The 19,912-nt window shown below is 36.3% G+C and overlaps 1 protein-coding gene across 5 annotated transcripts in view; it reads right to left on the bottom strand.

Annotated features, from left to right (window-relative positions):
- The window catches only part of LOC127790253 (uncharacterized), a 29,119-nt gene extending 20,939 nt beyond the window's left edge, over positions 1-8,180 (bottom strand). For 2 of the 5 annotated variants that reach the window (XM_052319607.1, XM_052319605.1), the window contains exon 1: positions 7,867-8,180. Coding sequence is in view for 1 of the 5 variants with exons in the window: in XM_052319603.1 (XP_052175563.1) it covers positions 7,867-7,907 (41 nt within the window). In the remaining 4 variants the exon portion in view is untranslated. Of the gene's footprint in view, positions 1-7,637; positions 7,771-7,866 lie in introns of those variants that run through there. The other 3 variants (XM_052319603.1, XM_052319604.1, XM_052319606.1) reach the window with 3 other exon arrangements.
- Between the last annotated feature and the right edge of the window lie 11,732 nt (positions 8,181-19,912).

Consider the following 19,912-nt stretch of genomic DNA (forward strand, 5'->3'; position numbering starts at 1 on the left):
CTCTACATCCCTAAGTATCCAAATCTCCTTTCCACCAAGGCAACATCTTCTGTTACTAACAATGAATTTTAGAGAGGGGGATGAAATGAAAATTGATGGAAGAGAGTTCTCCTTGTTTGGAGAGACATTTGTAAGGGAATGGAACGTAAATGGATTGAAACATTTTCCATCCATTTCCATTCAAAGACCTATTTTTTTGTCTCCCCCGAATTGGGAGAGACGGATGAAATGGAAACAGATGGAAGGCTTACTTCTTTGTTTTGGCAACATTAACCTTAATAGTTTTTTAAAGGTTCAAATTTGACCTTGACTAACTCCCTCTCTATATTTCATTAAAAGGGTGCAATAGTTATTCGGTGTTTAATATTCTTCCATTCCATCCATTTCCATTGCTCTCTCAAACAAGGAGAAACATTTATCATTACCTTCCATCCCCTACTCTTCCAAACGGGAAGAAATATTTTCCATTCCATTCCTAAATCTCTCCCAAACAAAGCCCAAGGCAAAAAGATCCTTGATGTAATCCAATTGTAATTGAACTTTCATTTTCAATTTTATTCTTATTATATTGACAACAAAAATAAAAAATGGCATTAGGCTACTCATTTAGATTTTCAAAAATTTTGAAACAAGGAAAAGGTATTTTCATAATTTTTCGTTTCATTTCCATTTTCTTCCTTTCCCGAGGACCCTCACCATCAATGAACAAGGTCGTTGGGGACCTTAGATGAGTCAATTGATAGGAAAAGTGAGGTTGAAAAAACACATAAAAAATATCAACACAAATAGAAGAAACCTTTTTTTTTTTTTGGGTACGCAAATAGAAGAAACTCTAAATCCAGTAATCAATTGATTTTTTTGGGCAAGTACTAGTATAGAAATACTAATAATTGTACAGGAAAAAAAAAAAACAATCAACAACTAGCAAAGTGTTAACATAGAGGAAGGCACCTTAAAAACCTATCTATCTACACACAATCTCATTGCCAAAAGAAATAAAAACAAAAGGTGTATTCTCTCACAACAACAAAAATAAAAAGAAGAGGGCAAAAAGGAGTGTTCCCTTCACAAAATGCAAAAGATTAATAATAATAATAAAAAAATAATCAACACCTTTAAACACTCTACAATTTCTCCACATTACAAAAGTAGGAGTAATGTTCTACACAAAACTCAAGTTTATCCTAGGGAATGTTCTACACCATTTCAGATTTTGTATCTATTAAACCACTCATACAAGAAGAAGAAAGTGCTCCACTTGATTCCCCTCCTTTCTTACACGTGGCAATAGTGGGACAACACATGTCTTCCCTTCCTCAAGTTATCGATGGTAAGAATGTAGTATTGTGGACCCATCAAAAAGAGTAAGGTCACCCTAGGAGATGCTCTTGTTTTCCAATTTCTTTCCAAGGGAAGCATGATCCCTCATCAATGCCTTGTAGAAGAACCAAATGATAAAGGTATCTCTCCCAATTCCAAAGTACTAGAGGAATTATTGGACCACCCTTCCCAAGAGCAATTGTAAATAGCAGCCACAACTCTAAATACAAAGATCTTAGTATCAACAGTGAATCTCCAAAGCCGTGTCACAACAAGGGCTTTGTAGAAGAGTGCAAGCTTCTTGTTACCTAGGCCACCTTTCCTAACTAGATTACAGGCCATGGTCAAACTCACATGGTAATACTTAAAACTCATCTCAATGCCTTCCCGTTGGAAATCTCTTTCAAGCTTCTCTAATCCATTGATAGTAGAAACAGTATCCAACAAGAGAAACATGGTATGAGTATGAATACACGAGATAAAGAACTGTGGATCAATGTTAACTTTCCTCCTTTCAAAAGATGCCTTCTCTTTACAAAGCAAGATTTCTCTTGTATTTCTCAATGATACTGTCCCGCACAACTTTGGACTTAAACTTGAAGCCTACAGGAAGACCTATACAAGTCATCCTAAATCTGCAAAAAAATCTACATTATCCACAGCTCCCATAGAGATAAGATCACTCTTGGATAAATTGATGCATAGTGTAGACAAACCTAAACGCACCTAAAAAAGCATAACTCTCTAGTTTCAGCCCCACAAAAAGGAAGTGTCCTTAGCCAGAAGGAGGTTAGACAGATTAACTCCTCTCTGTTTCACACTCCAAAACCTCTAACCAACCCTAACTTATTTGTTTTCTTAAGCATCAAACTAGGGGCTTCATAACCAAAATAAAAGGGAGGGGAGAAAAAGGGGGGGGGGGGGGGGGGGGGGGGGTTTGGGGTTGTTAAAGGGACTTCCCTGCCTAAAACCTTATGTGACTGTATGAAACCTTGGAGAATCCATCAATTAAGATGGAGAACACGACATGCAAATGAAAATAGGATCCGTGCTCTCCACTTGGTTCCTAATCCCATCCTCTCCATAACATAATTCAAAAGGTCCAATTAGCGTGATCATATCCTTTTTGCACATCTGATTTACGAATTATTCCTGGGATATTATTAGCCATCTGCTAGTTAACATATTCATTAGCGAAGAGAATTGCATCCAGAATTGGACGAAAACCTCTCCACCATAAAGGCATTTTGAGAACTAAAAATGCCTCCACCATAAAGGCATTTTGAATCTAGAGGCCAACACTTTAGCCAAAATTGTGTACATGCTTCTCAAAAGGCTAATGGTTTTAAAGTGTTTAAGCTTTGATGCTCCTTTTGTTGGGATGAGCAATAAAAGAAGCATTCAGGCTTTTCTCAAACCTGGAAGCATTAAAAAAATTGATAAAGCCAAAAAGTATCTAAAACATCTCCCCTAACCACCACCAACAATGCTAGAAAAAAAAAAAAAAATAGTTAAAACTGTCAGGACCAGGAACTCTGTCCCTGCTACAGCTATTAAGAGCTAAGAAAACCTCTTCCTCAAAGAAAGGTCATTTGAACCACTCTCTCTATGTATGAACCCTCCTTAGACCTCGATCTCGCAACCCTTCTACGAGAGGCCACAAGGGACTAACTCGTGTACTAGGTTTATTTTTTTTTCCTTCAGGCTTCCAAAATCCTAGCAAGCAAGCAAAGCATTGGCCTGCCACTGTCCCTTTATTACTTCGGCTGTTGGCCATCAACCTATCATCCCCTTTAAGAAATATGCCCACATCCTCATGGCATCACTGCACTAAACATCACATAAGCCATATCTTGTCATTCATTCACCGTTAGGTATTCAAAATGCTAGTTACATAAGTGCTTGAAAAGAAATAATAAAATTGGCTTCTCCATGACTCTTCAAAGCATGACATGTTTGCTAGTGCGCAAACCTTACTCCTCTGTCACATATTTTAAAATACATGGTAAGCTTCCTGCTTAGTAATAAAGTTATGCAATGCAAATATACACACAAGATATATGTCTAGATGTTCACAAAATTCCAACTAGCATGAGAAACTAACTACAAGTAATCAAATGACACAAAGATAGGCCACCCACAAAATCATTAAGACTATACCCTACCAACTAATGCTCGAACTAGCCATGTCAACCTTACCAATATCAAGCTTATGCCGATGAACTAACAGGGTACTAACTGAGTCTCAAGAAGTTCATGTAGTGCAAACCAATATGAACAAAAAGACAATAAGCAAGTGTGAATCACATAAAAATGCATAGGCATAAACTTCTCACCTTCTTAAACTAGTCATGAAAGACTTCTCTCTTTACTCCTTCAAGTCTCTAAGTCGCCTATTAGAGAACACATGACCATCATATAAGTCACATTCCAACTATTAGTGCATTTCAGCGACCTGCTTAACTTCATTCTCATTTTCTAGTCACTTCACACGAAGCTGTTCGTACTTTTAGTTCATATACTTAGGCTTAGCAATAGTTCTAAATCACTTACCTAGACTAGATAATGCTCTCACGGCTCTTTTATACCCTTGCATGCACTTGGATTTTAAACTTAAACTAGAAACCCTTTTCATTCAAAGGCACCCATTCACAATGCAAGTCCACTTCTAGGCTTCTAGTAGCTAGATAATGCCACTCGAGTTAAGAATCAACAAAAGAAGTTAGATTTTCACCTCTTGAGGAAACCCCACACTCTCGGTTATGCCTTAACCAAATATTCGGCTATGCCTCTTTTTGTCTTGCTATTTCCCTTGCTCAAATCTTTAAGTCTTGTTTTGTTTCAATCTTCTTATCACTTAGAGAAAAATTAATAACATTAAAGTCCATTCAAGCAAGACTATATCAAACTCTCCTCTGTCGCATTTTCTTTATAACTTTCCAAGGACCCAAAAATGGATCATCAAGTCACATGCAAGAGCATATTCAACTTCCAAGGGACTAATTTAAGCTAGATAAACCAAAACTAAAATGAAGTGAAGATTAAAACCTTATAAAACCTTCCTTGATTTCGATACCCCTCTAGCTGTGTGCTTCCTTGGAGTTTCCGTCGCCCATACTTCCTAATTTCAAACAATATCAAGGCCAAAAGCAACCTAAAATCAAGAACATACAAGCCTTAAACCAATTCTCAAAACTCAAGTCTTTGCATGTACTCTCTTACTTTAAGAAAACCTTATAACTCAACCAACAAAGCACATGCAACACTAAAGGAGACCTCTGTGGGATTGGATTAAACCAACTAAGTGGAAAGATCACAAAAAGAATGAACAAAGCTCTCACCTCAAGCCCCCTAAATCTTTTGGTAACATAGTTGAGAGGTACCCCATTTTGTTTGCATCTCTTTTAGCTTCAATTTCCATTGGATTTTGCTCTTGATTGAATCCTCTTCCAAGTTCTTGTTCTTTCAAACTTGCTAGAAATTAAGAAAACTTCCCAATCTCTCACTAGTAACTCTCAGCTAGGATGTGCAAAAATGAGCAGAAATGCTCAAGTTTTTTTTTTACACTATTTAGAAGACTTAATAGCTAAGTCTTGACAATTTAGTGCAGCTTCCAATATGAAAATACATTGTTTGAACCAAATATGGCCTTAATTCCCCACTAACTCAAGCTTAATCAATTTTTTATTCCTACACAACTAATCTCATGTGACTTGGGGAAATTTATTAGTGATACTTTCACCAATTTCCCCTACCCTAATCACCTCTTTTAGGCTTCGGTCTCTCTTAAAACCAGCCTTAATTAAATTCCCTACAACTAATGGTCAGGTTTACTTAATGGGTTTGTATCATGACCCTACACTCACATGGGTCCTCTATGTCTCATAAGGTCCTCTATGTCTCATAAGACCCACACAAGATTTTTCCTATACCTAACTTAGTCTCCATTAGGGTTCTGTGGGTTTTCCCGATGCTGTTTCTGAAAATTTATCTGTCTAGCCAGAATATTCGGAGTTCAGTTTCTGTTCCTTTTTTTTTTTGGGTAAATTATATGAAACCCCCCTACACTTAGGGTCATGTGCAACTTACCCCCCTATATTTTCGATTGCATCAAAAAACCCCCCTTACACTTTCAAAATATTGCAATCAGCCATAATTTGTTGTTATTTTACATAATTTTGTACAATAATCTACATACAACATACATAATTCTACATATATCATTTTAATATATCAAAAAAATATAAAATTTTGCATTAATCAACCAATAGATTGCATAAAATTATGTAAAATAACAATAAATTATGGTTGATTGCAATATTTTGAAAGTGCAAGGGGTTTTTTTGATGCAATCGAAAGCACAGGGGGGGTAAGTTGCACGTGACCCTAAGTGCAGGGGGGTTTCATATAATTTACCCTTTTTTTTTTTCTAAAACAATCTTTAGGCCTATCTCAAGGCTTGCTTGAGCTTCCAACCCTTCATTTTGAACTCCTAAGTTCCTTGAGACTCTCTGCAGCTGATTCAGCCCCTTTTCCAGCTAGTGACTTGCTCAGTAAGTCCATTTAAGCTTCGGCAAGATCCTGTGCCCTTGCGGCTCTTTTGACTTCTTTAGAACCTTCACTGTAATGCACATGTCCAATTCCATCATTCCCCAAATCCCAGAAGTTTTCCTAACGATCTTTTTGGCATTCACCCCGTTTACTCAGTATTCTTGTAGTCTAATTTTGATTCCCATTTGCAAAATCTGATCACATCCTCAGGACCCTTTGACCTCCTTATCAACACCCTAACTTGTTTTTTAGGCCCCCAAGCTCCAGGGTGTTCCCTGCAATCAATTCAGAGTTCCAGCAACTTGTCTGTCACTTAATTCTCCCAACACCTATACAAATGGGAGGGGTATCACACTCTACTGCCCAAAAATAGAGTTAAAACTCAATCCCTAAAAGGGTAAGCCTCCAAAAACCCTCCTTTGAAACAAATTACCTGTCTCCCTCTTTGGCAAACAGGGTCTAGAATTCCATCTCCAATTAAATTTCATCTACAATAAGAATTAGAAGTATTTCTTGTATAAGAATTTCAATTAGAATTAATGGCCTTGCAGAGGATACAATCGTGGATAGAGATGACTAGAAAGCCAGAATCTAGCTAACCAGCTCTATGTCTCCACCTCATGCATTAAGGTTTGTTGTTCTCGTTGTCTTGTATGAGATTGTGGAGAAACAATTAAATATTATTACATCATGATAGTGAGGGCTCTAACGAGCCTTATTTTTACCAATTTTGGTATTCATCAGATTATACCAAACTCTTTATGCACTTTTTGGAATTTTCCAAAGGAAAATGCGGTTCAAATAGGATTACAAAAGTGTGAAGAATAGTCCCCACATGTTTGTTTCAATATACTATGAGTGAGTGGAAATAAGAACTCTTGAGGAGGCCGATTTAGCTATTTATAGGCTTAAACTGTTTTTTGGTCGGGAAAAAAAAAATCTGAGTCCTTTTGTACGTACTAATTTAAGAAAGCCTTTTTCCTTTTCAAATGTCGTATAGCTCCTTTTCTACAGTCCAAGCACACAAAGGCAAAACCCTTCATTCAACATTGTTGCTATGATCTACTTACCTATCAAAGCCAATAAAGAAAAAGTGTAGAGAATGATTACAAAGTGAATCTACCATTAAATTTAACGTGCTACAAAATACATTAAGAATGATTGTCATAACTAACAACTATGAATATTCTAAATTAAAGTCTTTTTAAGGCAAATGCCCAAAAACAAATCTAAAGTTGTTCACCACAAGCATTCTCTGAATTTCTATTTTGCAACTAGATAATACTCGAAACAATAACCAAAAGAGCCTTATATGAAATGAATGCTTACCAAAAGAGTGTGACTTAATTCTTTCATTTGAACTTTTAGTGATTTCTTTCAAATACGCAAAACTATTGTGTTCACTGTTATCACAAAATTGTTGCCCCAAAAAGCCTACTTTTCTTGGCACTAACTGGCTAATTCCTACAATAAAATAACCACCTTGTGCTACAATAGAGAGGTAAATAGAAGGATGCTTCCATCATTTCATCCTGAATTTCATGATAACACGGTATTTCAACTAGCATGGCTTCACCAATCAAATAGTATAGGACTTCAACAATCAAAAGCTAGTAATAATTGGAACTTTTTATTTTTTTTTACCAAGTCTCCAACATAGACGCTTACACATCTATATCGGAGAAAAGACCACCAGTACGTTAGGAAAACCAAACCAATCCCCTCTAACAGCCGGGATAAGGAATAGGTATTCACGATAATCTCACCAATCGGTTCCAAAAAAAACTCAGAAGTTCGTCAAATCCAATCAATCACAGACCACAACACGATCAAATTCCAAAATAAAATCTGAAAAAGAACGAAGATTCCCGTTCCAGAAAAAGAGTAAATTCAAAATGCGAACGTCGCAATAAACCCCTATATGTAAGAGAGAGAGAGAGAGAGAGAGAAGAGAGAGAGAAAGAGAAAGAGGATGGGGAGAAATTGAAGGCTTACTCTTTGGTGACAGCGAGGACGTTGTCAACGAATCGTTGCATTGGGCGAAAACAAAACCAAATCAGATCGAAATGGAAGAAACCAAACACAGATTCTCCAGAGAGAGAGAGAGAGAGAGATGAGGAGAAGGATCGAAGCCGAAGGCGAAGGGCGAGGGTTCTTGTCCTCGAAGCGATTCAGAATTCTCTGGAGCCAACAGTTCGAGCATTTGTCGGGCGAGTGGGCAACACGTCAAATACCAATTGGCTGAGGGGATTATGTGTCGCTCTCTCCGCGGCTTCCGTTGTGTGAAGGGAAAGCCATAACCGACTGACGAAACGCGTTATTCATTCATTCCCTCCTTTTTTTTAACTTATTTGTTACAACAACGTAAATTACAAACAATGATTATATCCAATAGTACTGACACGTGGCGGTCCAAGAACATAATCTCAGTTAAGCTTCGCCAAACGAGGCCAATGACTTCCGCGACCATATAATTAATGTTAATCGATAACCTTAAAATCAAATATTTCTCAACAAATTATATTCTAATCCAAATTAACACTCTCAAAAAAAAAAAAATTATTGCCGAGTGATTTTTAACCAATAATAAAAAAAAATAACTACAAATGATTAATCTTTGCCGACAATAACATGGAACTACTAACAATGATAACAATCTTTATACATATAAAAATAGTATAGTCTTGAAAAAAGAAATTTCTTCTCAAAACTTGTATTAATGATTTGTAATTAATATTTATTGCATTAATAATTTATATTTTGTAATTTACATTAATAATTTAAATCTTTCAATTGCTTTGAAATAATAAGTAATAATAAAATTTCTCCCAAAACTTGCATTAATGATTTACATTTAATACTTATTACATTAATAATTTAAATCTTTCAATTATTTTGAAATAATATGTACTAATTATTGTAAAATTAATAATGAATTTTAAATACACGAGTTTTTCAATGCTATTAATGAGTTTTCCAATACATTATTATGTGAATATTAAATATTTAATTAATCCGTCAATAAATCAAAAATAAATACTATTTATGAAGAATATGAATAGACACTTAAATTATTAATTAAGTCACAAAAAATTATTCATTTATATAAAATTCTATCTTTATATAATATAATATAAATATCTTTATATATATAAAAGTAAGATAGTCTTGAAAAAAGAAATTTCTCCCAAAACTTGCATTAATGATTTGTAATTAATATTTATTGTATTAATAATTTATATTTTGTAATTTACATTAATAATTTAAATCTTTAAATTGTTTTGAAATAATAAGTAGTAATAAAATCTCCCCCCAAAACTTGCATTAATGATTTGCATTTAATACTTATTGCATTAATAATTTATATTTTTTAATTTACATTAATAATTTAAATCTTTCAATTGTTTTGAAATAATATGTACTAATTATTATAAAATTAATAATAAATTTTAAATATATGAATTTTTCAATGCTAATCATGAGTTTTTCAATACATTATTATGTGAATATTAAATATTTAATTAATCCGTCAATCAATTAAAAATAAATACTATTTATGAAGAATATGAATAAACACTTAAATTATTAATTAAGTCACAAAAAATTATTCATTTATATAAAATTTTATCTTTATATAATATAATATAAATATTATATATTATAGTAGAATAGTATAATATATAGTAGAATAGTATGCAAATATTTCTTCCCTCCAAAAATCTGCCAAACTATTTTTACATCTAAAATTTGTATTAAACTTGCATGAAATTTTCAATGCTATTAATTAATCAAAAATAAATATTTTCTGTTAGATCTTCTCATCAATTAATCTGTCAATCAATCAAAAATAAATATTATTTATGAAAAATATGAATAAACACTTAAAATATTAACTAAGTTACGAAAAATTATTCATTAAATAAAATCTTATCTTTGTATAATATAATCTTTATATTTTTATATATATAAAAGTAAGATAGTCTTAAAAAAAGAAATTTTCCTTCAAAACTTGCATTAATGATTTGTAATTAATATTTATTACATTATATTATCTTTGTATGATATAATAATATATAATATATTATATTAAAGTAAAATAGTTTGTAAATTTTTGTTCCCTCCAAAAATCTGCCAAGCTAATTTTTGCTTCTAAAATTTGTATTAAATTTGCATGGGTTTTATAAGAAATATTAACAGACAACTTAAACTATTAATTAAGTTATAAAAAATTGTCCATTTACTTAAATATTATATTTATAACTTTATTCTATATATATTTATATAATATTAAAATATGATAGTCAAACAAAGTATTTTGCCAAGTGTCAATCAATGGTGAATTTTTTCCCTCAAAAATTTGCATTAAATCAAAGGTAGTGATTAATTAATTATTAATTACTTTAATAATTATATTATAGTCTTAAAAATGTGACATCTTAACAAATTCATAAAAATTCATTTAAGGTTGTCAAATGTTAGGTTTTTTCAATGCTAATTAATATTTAAGGTATCACATTTTTAAGACTATGGAAGAAATCAAAATTCTTATTTCCAAAATTTTGTTATTATTGAAAAAACTTATTCTTACTCATATTTAAGAGTTTTAATTTATATTTATAATTATAATATAATAAATAGAAAATAACGAACGTCTTTGAGTAAATATATTATAGATTTTATAATATTTATTTATAAATAAATATAATAAAATAAATAAATAAAATTATTAGTATTTTGTCAAGTGACCTACTTAATATGTTAATTATTCTTTAGTACATTGAATGGCAGTACATTAAATTAAAAGTGTTCTCCATTGGCATATTGAATAGCGAATAATTAGTTAAACTTAAATTTTGATAAATAATTGAGGATTAAAAAAAATTATAATTATCAATTTTGTTAAAATTATTTAAAATAACAAGCTTATTTTTTTTTAAAATAAATTCTCCCGTGTATCACACGGGTTCACCACTAGTTATTTCTAACAACAAGAGTATACTATTAAGACTAACAAAGGCAAACAGACTTCGTTTTAATCAAGAATAACGTCATTTTGCCAAGCATACTCTTCTTTTTCTTCGTTTTTTTTTTTTTTTCCTTCTTACTTCCTCTTCTCATGGGTAAAAACCCTAGCCACATTTGTTCATGTTATTCTCTCCCTTTCTCTAGCTAGGAAACTCCTCTCTTTCTCTATCTATTTCCATGACCCAAAAAATTTGGATTCGCTTTGTGTTCACAAACCAAATTATGGGTTTGCATGTTACAAACCCAAGTTTAGTCCTTCAACATAGAATCTAATAACAATATAATTTCTTACATATTGATTTATGGTGATCATGACTTTTGGTGGACTACTAATCTCTATGTGGAGGATGTGTAGTAGCTACATACCTTTAGGCTAATTTTGTTATAGGACACTTAAATATGTATCCTTCATGCTCTACATTAAATGATTGAATGGATGGATTATGGATGTAATAATAAGGATGTTGAATGTTGTTTGGTTTACACTATCATTTTAGCAATTATATTTAGATTGTAACTACTTGAGAACAAATTTAATTCTACTAAATTACTTGAATGAATAGTGAATGGTTGATCGCTCACTTCATTTATAGTCTCAAACTGATGTGAACCCTACGAAGGAAAGTGAGACCCGACGATAAAAAATGGTTCCTTTGCCAAGGATCGTTCTAAAACAGATTTGTAATAAAGAAAACAAAGGACCTTGACCCGTTATCTATAAAGAGATAAGAACCAAAGGTATAAGAAGGTAAGGTTGACACCACACTCAAGATAGATGAGAAGAGTTGTGAGTGATAAGTCAAGGATGAACGCCACAAAATGAAATCTTGATAAGTTTAAAAGTAGTTCGTTGAAGAACCAAAGAGAAAACTCTCACTAATAATATTGTTCAAAAACTAAATTTCTCTCAGGTTACATTGGCTTATATAGCCGAACTCAAATTCTAAATTAGAAGGAAATAAATCAAATCCTAGGCATAGTAGGAATTGATTACAAGAAGGAAATAGCATAATCTGATAAAGAAACAAGAATTATCTAAAATAGAAAAGATTTAAAACAAATGAGGAAATAAGGAAAGCCTGGATCTTATCAATCAATCAATCATCCCCAAATCTTGCAAATCTTGTCAATCAATCAATCAACCCCAAATCTTGCAATCTTGTCAATCAATCAATCAATCAACCCCAAATCTTGCAAATCTTCTCAATCAATCAGTCATTCCCAAATCTTGCAATCTTGTCAATCAATCAACCCCAAATCTTCTCAATAAATCAATCAACCCAAATTACTTTTAGAGACTTGGATAACATTGACAAAGCATTGACTATCTTGAATACTTAATTCAGGCATATTAGAATCTTGAATGATGCTTGAATTTGAGATGTGTTAAATTAGCCCATTTAATGCTCCCGTAATTTTCTTGGTTCATGCCCTTGTCATTGGACCTCCATGGATGCTTAACGGGTCATGTGGGGTTTCAGCTATGTGACTTGCATCATTCCCTCTCTCTTGAAAAGGATTTGTCCTCAAATCGTCACCTACATCAAATGGAGACAAATCAGCAACATTAAAGTTGACACTAACATTATACTCACTTGGGAGGTCTAACTTGTAAGCATTATCATTGATCCTTTCAAGTACTTGAAATGGTCCATCTCCCCGTGGAAGCAGTTTTGAACGCCTTTGAACGGGAAAACGTTAGAACCCGTGATGGGCGGGCACGACTCTCGAGGATCCTAGTCAAGTTGGAACGGGTCTTGTGGCCTGGCCTAAATTTTTTGGGCTCCGCTCCGGATTGTTGATTTTCCACGTGTCAGTCTCTTAAGCAATCCATGTGGCAAGTGAGACTATTAGCACGTAGGGGTATTATGGTAATTTTAGGTGGTGCCACATCACTTGCCCCCCACTTCTTGAGCTGAGCTAAGAATCACGCTGGGTCGAGGAGTATAATTTCTGAGGCTATTTGACTGTAGATTTTCCTGAGATGCACATGAGTGTTTTTAAGCACGAGATTAATGTTCAACAACCCCATATATTACCTTAAAATCATAAGGGATCTTTGGTTAGAGGGAAACATTCATTATTTTGAATTTTTAAAGGGTATTTGGCTGGAGGACTTAGGTCCCTCCATATAAGCCCTAAGGCCCCACCCCTTAATTATCACTTTAAGACAAGCTCCCCACTTTTTGAGGTTAGTCTTTCCTTCTCTCATTTACTTTTCTTTTTGTATTGCTTTGATTGCTTGTTTATTTTTTTCGTTTGATTTTTTTTTTTTTTTTTTAAAAAAAACATTGCATCTTCTTCCTCGGCCAGGCAAAGGTTTGCTTGGCCGAGGTCAGCTTGGCCAAGCCTCGGCCTTAGCCGGGCTTGGCCCCACCAGATCTTGGAGGGGCCGAGCTCCTCGGCCATGGCTGAGGCGCGGCCAGGACCGACCTGGCCGCCCTCTGCCAGGGCTGGCCTGGCCGAGATCGGCCATGGCTAACCTCGGCCATGGCCAGCCTCCCTTGGGGCGCTTGCCCCCTTGCTCGCTTTACTCTTTTTTTTTAATATATACAAATATATATACATATACGTAGATACATATCGGGTCAGCCATTGAGCTCCTGCCCCCTACCTTTCCTTTTTCTAATTTATTTCTTGCTTGTTATTTTTATTTAATATATATATATATATATTTTGTTAATAGTAACAAAGAAAAACCATAACTCGACTAACCTGTTTCTTTGGGCTTTTTTTTTTATCACAGGTGTGGCTTGAGATTTCCTAAGATAGGTAGTGCCTATTGAGCTTCATTTGGCTTGTGCCCAGCTGTGGTTTTCCTTCCCTGACATTCTACATTTCTTTAATTCAAGAACGGTCTAGAGCTCTTGACCCTTGGATTTAGCTACTTCCGTGAGGGTGTTGATTTTCTTCCAGCCCTTAGTCCACTTTCGTCTTGGGGACGATCTAGGGCTCTTGACCTTTGGATTGTCACCACTCCCATGCGAATGAGGGTGTTGAGTTTCTTCCGGCCATTAGTCCATCTTTGGCTTGTGGATGGCCTAGGGCACTTGACCCTTGGATTGTTGCCACTCCCACTCGAAGGAGGGTGTTGACTTTCTTCCGGCCTTCCATTTTCGGTTTGTGGACGGCCTAGGGCATGTGACCCTAGGATGAGTTTTTTCGTGGCCATTAGTTCACCTTTGGGGACAGCCTAGGGGTCGTGACCCTTGGATGTTTGCCACTCCCATGCGAAGGAGGGTGTTGGGCTCTTGAATTTTTTCTGGCCATTAGTCCACATTTGGCTTGTGGACAGCCTAGGGCACTTGACCCTTGGATTTTTTCCACTCCCACGTGAAGGAAGGTGTTGGGCTCTAAATTTTTTTCTTGGCCATTAGTCCACCTTTGGGGACGGCCTAGAGCTCGTGACCCTTAAATTTTAGCCACTCTCTTGTGGATGAGGGTTGTTGTTTTTCCTTGGCCATTAGTCCATCTTTGGGGACGGCCTAGGGCTCGTGACCCTTAGACTTTAGCCACTCCCTTGCGAAAATGGGTTGTTGGACTAAAGTTTTTCCTTGGCCATTAGTTCACATTTGGGGATGGCTTAGGGCTCGTGACCCTTGAATTTTGGCCACTCCCTCACGAAGGAGGGTTGTTGGGCTAGAATTTTTCCTTGGCCATTAGTCCATCTTTGGGGACGGCTTAGGGCTCGTGACCCTTGGACTTTAGCCACTCCCTCGCGAAAGAAGGTTGTTGGACTAAAGTTTTTCCTTGGCCATTAGTCCACCTTTGGGGACGATCTAGGGCTCGTGACCCTTGAATTTTAGCCACTCCCTCACGAAGGAGGGTTGTTGGGTTAGAATTTTTCCTTGGCCATTAGTCCATATTCGGCTTGTGGATAACCTAAGGCACTTGACCCTTGGATTTTTGCCACTCCCACACGAAAGAGGGTGTTGGGTTCTGAATCTTTCCTTGGCCATTAATCCACCTTTAGGGACGACTTAGGGCTCGTGACCCTTGGATTTTAGCCACTCCCTCACGAAGGAGGGTTGTTGGACTAGAGTTTTTCCTTAGCCATTAGTCCACCCTAACTGGGGGACGGCCTAGGGCTTGTGACCCTTGGATTTTTCTTTGACTAAGTGTCAGCCTTTGTGAGATTACTATTAGATGGAGAGAAATCCGAAGTCTTGCCATTAGTCGTAGAAAAGAGTACAAAGAGGTTCGAAAAATTCCCTTCCTCATTGATAAGACTTCGTTAAGTTTTGGACATTCCAGGTATGTTTCAAGGGCTTGCCTTCCATGTCTTCTAGTCGATATGTCCCCCGGACTTAAGGATTCTACCACTCGGTATGGTTCTTCTCAATTCGGAGTTAGTTTATTCGCGTCTTGAGGATGACTCACGTTGAACCGTCGTAGTTGAGGATGACTCACGTTGAACCGTCGTAGTACAAGATCTCTTGGTATGAAACTCCTAGCGTGGACTCGTCGGTTATAGTGTACCTAACAATGCGTTGATTATACGCGGCTTGCCGAATTTGCGCTAGGTCTTAGAGCTCATCCATCCCCAGCGGGCTGTTTTCTTTCTCTCTGGGGTGGTGTTTGACTTCGCTCTCGGATGGACGAGTCCCGAAGGTAACCCCGGTTGATAAGCTCCTGATTCTCTTCTTTTAACTGGATGCAGTCCTCTGTAACATGGCCGTGGTCACGGTGGAATCAATAATACTTCTTCTTGCTTCGAGTGTTGGGTGGAGACCTCAGCGGTGGAGGACGCCACAGATAATCCTTATCCTCTAATGCCAATAGAGTCTTTGCTCTACTGGTGTTGAGGGGAGTATAAGTCACCAGGTTGCCACAGGCAGCCCCAAAACCCAGGCGATCTTGGGTTCAAGAGGGGCGATAGTCCGTCTTCTGTTCTACCATTGGATTTTTCTTCTCTTTTTCCCTTTCCTTCCTGTCAGGTTGTTCAGCCCGCTTTACCTTCATCATCTCTTCAGCGTTGATGTACTTATTGGCCCGGGCAAGGACTTCTGTGAAGGTACGAAGTGGAGTTTTGGCCAAGGACTGAGCGAATAGCCCCGCCCTCAAGCCATTCTGGAGAGCCACCATTGCAATCCGCTGATCAAACTCGTCGATGCTCAATGCCTCCTCATTAAACCTAGCCACGAAATCCCTTAGGGACTCACCTTGGTTTTGCTTGACGTTAACCAGAGCCATAGAAGACTTTCGATGGCGCCTTAAGGGAGCGTAATGGGCAAGGAAATAGGTCTTCAACTCTTCCCAGCTATTAATGGAACGATGGGGAAGACAGGAGTACCAAGTCTGGGCATGACCTCCCAAAGTAGCTAAAAATGCCCGGCACCACTGACTGCTACACTACCCTGCACATTTATTTATCAAAACTACAACCAAATTCATCTAACGTCAATCCTCTTATTAAAGCAGGTGTAGGGCGATTATACTCGCCAGTGTGCGAGTGTGCGTGTAGTACAATTTTAAATTTATATTTCGGTGAGTCCGAGTCGATTCACAGGGAGATTATTTATGGATGAAAATGAAGATCACACGATATTTGATTTTAGGAGGTAATTAAGATGATCTAAAGACAATAATTAAAGCTAAACTAATACTGAATTTAAGTAGCTTGGGTCAAGATAATTTCAGTGTCAAAACCAATTAATTCCCAATTTGATAGAAAAGATCAGCAATATTCATCTGAATTAAGTTTTACAGCTCTGTTAGTAAATTTAGTTCAAGATAATGGTAATTCTTGTTTAAGCAATATCCATACATGGCATGGAAATTCTAAGTTAAGCAATTACCATAAATTGAACTATATTCCATAGACAGAATTTATAGATATAGATTAATCATTTAGGCTTGGGTATGAAAACATTTCCAGATCTAGCAATCTTCATACGTGGCATGAAAATTCTAAGTTAGGCTTATGCTCCAATCCAAACTTAAAGATACAGTATACGCACACTGCTCAAATTGAATCAGATTAATATTACATATTTTAAGCGCAGCTTTCCTTAGGAATCATTGGCGTTGGACACTGTCCTTGCCTTAACCCAAGAATGGATTTAGCTACTCATCTTCATTTTAAAATAAATTGGCAGGAATTTAAATAACGAGAATTAAAAGACAGTATTTAAAAGACTATTTTTTAACCGACCATATAGGCGGTATATAATGAAAAGACAATAATTGAAAGACTATTTTTTAACCGACCATATAGGCGGTATGTAATTGAAAGATAATAATTGAAAGACTATTTTGAACCGACCATATAGGCGGTATGTAATTGAAAGACAATAATTGAAAGACTATTTTGAACCGACCATATAGGCGGTATATAATAAAAAGACAATATGAATAACATAATACAACTATATGGAAACAAAGGTTAAAGATTTAAGAGAAAAATTCTAAGAACAAAACTATATAGAAACTAAAGTTGAAAATTTAAGAGAGAAATCTAAATATCACAATTATACTTTCATTATAAGAAAATCCAATCCTTACAAATGCACCCTAAGTGCTCTATTTATAGGCTAGAAAATGTAATGGAAACTATTCAATTATATAATTTAATAATACAAAATATCTAATTAATGATGTAAGCGATGATGTAATTCCAACTCATGATGTAAGCGATGATGTCACTACAACCCATGATGTAAGCGATGATGTCACTCCAACCCATGATGTAAGCGATGATGTCACTCCAACCCATGATGTAAGCGATGATGTCATCAATTTGTGAGACTTGGGCTTTTCATATTTTTGGGCTTGGGCCTTGCTTGTGTTGGGCTTGGGCTTGAACCTTCCTTGTGTTGGGCTTGGGCTTGGGCCTTCCTTGTGTTGGGCTTGGGCTTGGGCCTTACTTGTGTTGGGCTTGGGCCTGGACTTTCCATATTTTTATATTATTATATTATTATATATATTATATTTATTTTTTTATATTTTATATATATTTTTATATTAATATTTTAAACATGCACAAAATCACAAAATGCATAATAATATTCAATTTAAACTATTTTAAGATCAAAATAAGGGTGAAATTATAACAAAATTTTTACAAAATTGATCACTAATCAACCACATCGCGTCGGACCCCGACTACACTAGCATGTGAGAGGAGAAAAGTTCTACGTGATCATAGGGGTCTATGCTTCCGTCATAGAGCTTGATGGATGGGATATGAAACCTTTCTGATGGAACCTCTGACATGATGCCCTTGCTCAAGGGTTGGTTAGAGCCGAGGTGGGGAAGCTCTTCCTTTCCCTTTTTGAGTTCCTGGATTTGCCTCTCCAGGAAACGCAATCGCCTCTCCTGCGAAGTCCTTCCTTCTCGTGAGGGGGAAGAAGTAAATCCTACCTCCTCAGAGGGGTGGATTTCTTATCCCGATTGGCCGGATTGACGAGGCTCCCGAGTAGGAGGAGGTGACTGGTGCTCCACCCGCTGAGAGGGCACATGCAGACGATGTTGTTCATTCTGGTGTAAATAACCAGTTAATAACTCAGTTAACTGTTGGACCTGATTCTCCAGCCTGGTGAGTCGATCCTCTAGTATTGGATTGGCCGGAGGTGGTGGATTCTCCCCTTGCAGCGGGGCCCCTAGATTGGCACCAGCCTGGCTACGAGTCACATCTCTTCGGGGAACCATGTAGTTAGTTATGGAAAAAAGTGAAATCATTGACACTTGTGGAAAGTCCGAGGTCCGAGGTGAGGAGTGGAAGTCTGAAGCTCGAGGTAGGGAAAGAAGAGGCTGGTGAGTCTGGACGTCGGCCCCATGGTAGGCACCAAATGATGATGGTTTTTGGGATCGATCACCACGTGCCACGTCTGCGAATGAACTTCAGGAATTGAACCCCGAACTTGGCGATGTCGGACCTCGGTGATAGAACCTGCAAGACAACGGAGTGGCGGGGCTAGGGTCCCCCAGGGTGGACTCCAACACTCAAATTAGTAGAATAAATGCAAGTAGTAATAAATGTGAGAGCTGTAGAGGTTGGTCATACCTAGTGAGGACTTTTGTCTTTTATAGTTGGACCCGTTATGGGGTACCTGAGATAAAACCCGTGATGGGCGGGCACGACTCCCGAGGATCCCGGTCAAGTTGGAACAGGTCTTGCGGTCCGGCCTGGATTTTTTGGGCTCCGCTCCGGATTGTTGACTTGCCACGTGTCAATCTCTCAAGCGATCCACGTGGCAAGTGAGATTATTAGTGCGTATGGGTATTCTGGTAATTTTAGGTGGTGTCACATCACTATTATTTGAGATTGTTTGAAATTAATGATATGATTTGCGTAGGTTTGGTCTTAAACTTATAATTTTTTACTTATAAATGGATTATAGTTAGGAGTGAAGAGATACATATCATAAATTTTGGCGTAAATTATAATTTTTTAGATTTGATTGTTATTAAAAAAAAATTTACACTAAAAATTTAAATCTGATAGTAGGTTGCCTTGGCCTTTAGCCCAAGACAACTCACTAACAGATCTGCTCATGAATGAGCACCCACTAAGCCTCACATTGCCTTCTTGTTTGCCAAATAAAATAAAAGTGCAATGGATAAAAATCATTCTTGTTCACAAGACACAATTATCTTTAATTGAATGCAATTAACTAATGGAAAAACTCGTAACATATGAACACAGAGAGAGAGAGAGAGTAATATGCAAATAGTACTTCCAATTGGGTTCTCTTGGAGGTCATAATTAATACAACTACTACATCTCATTATTTTAATTCTTTGTGTTTGTTCAGTTACACTTGGAAAGAAAATGTAAGGAGAAGAGTAATAATTAGGATTAAGAGTATCAATGCTAGAAATTCTTTCTTTAAGTTGTTACATAATTAGAAAAAAAAGTGATCCAAGTAACACAAGTATTCCTTTCAAATGGAAGATAAACAATTATATATGAGTAGATCCTTACCTAGAATTTCCAATGAGTGAATCTTGACTTGAAATTTCCATCAAATGAATACATTTAACAAAAGCCATGTCACAAATAATATTCCAAAAG

This window comes from Diospyros lotus, chromosome 14 (assembly GCF_014633365.1).
Source record: "Diospyros lotus cultivar Yz01 chromosome 14, ASM1463336v1, whole genome shotgun sequence".
NCBI classification, from domain to species: domain Eukaryota; kingdom Viridiplantae; phylum Streptophyta; class Magnoliopsida; order Ericales; family Ebenaceae; genus Diospyros; species Diospyros lotus.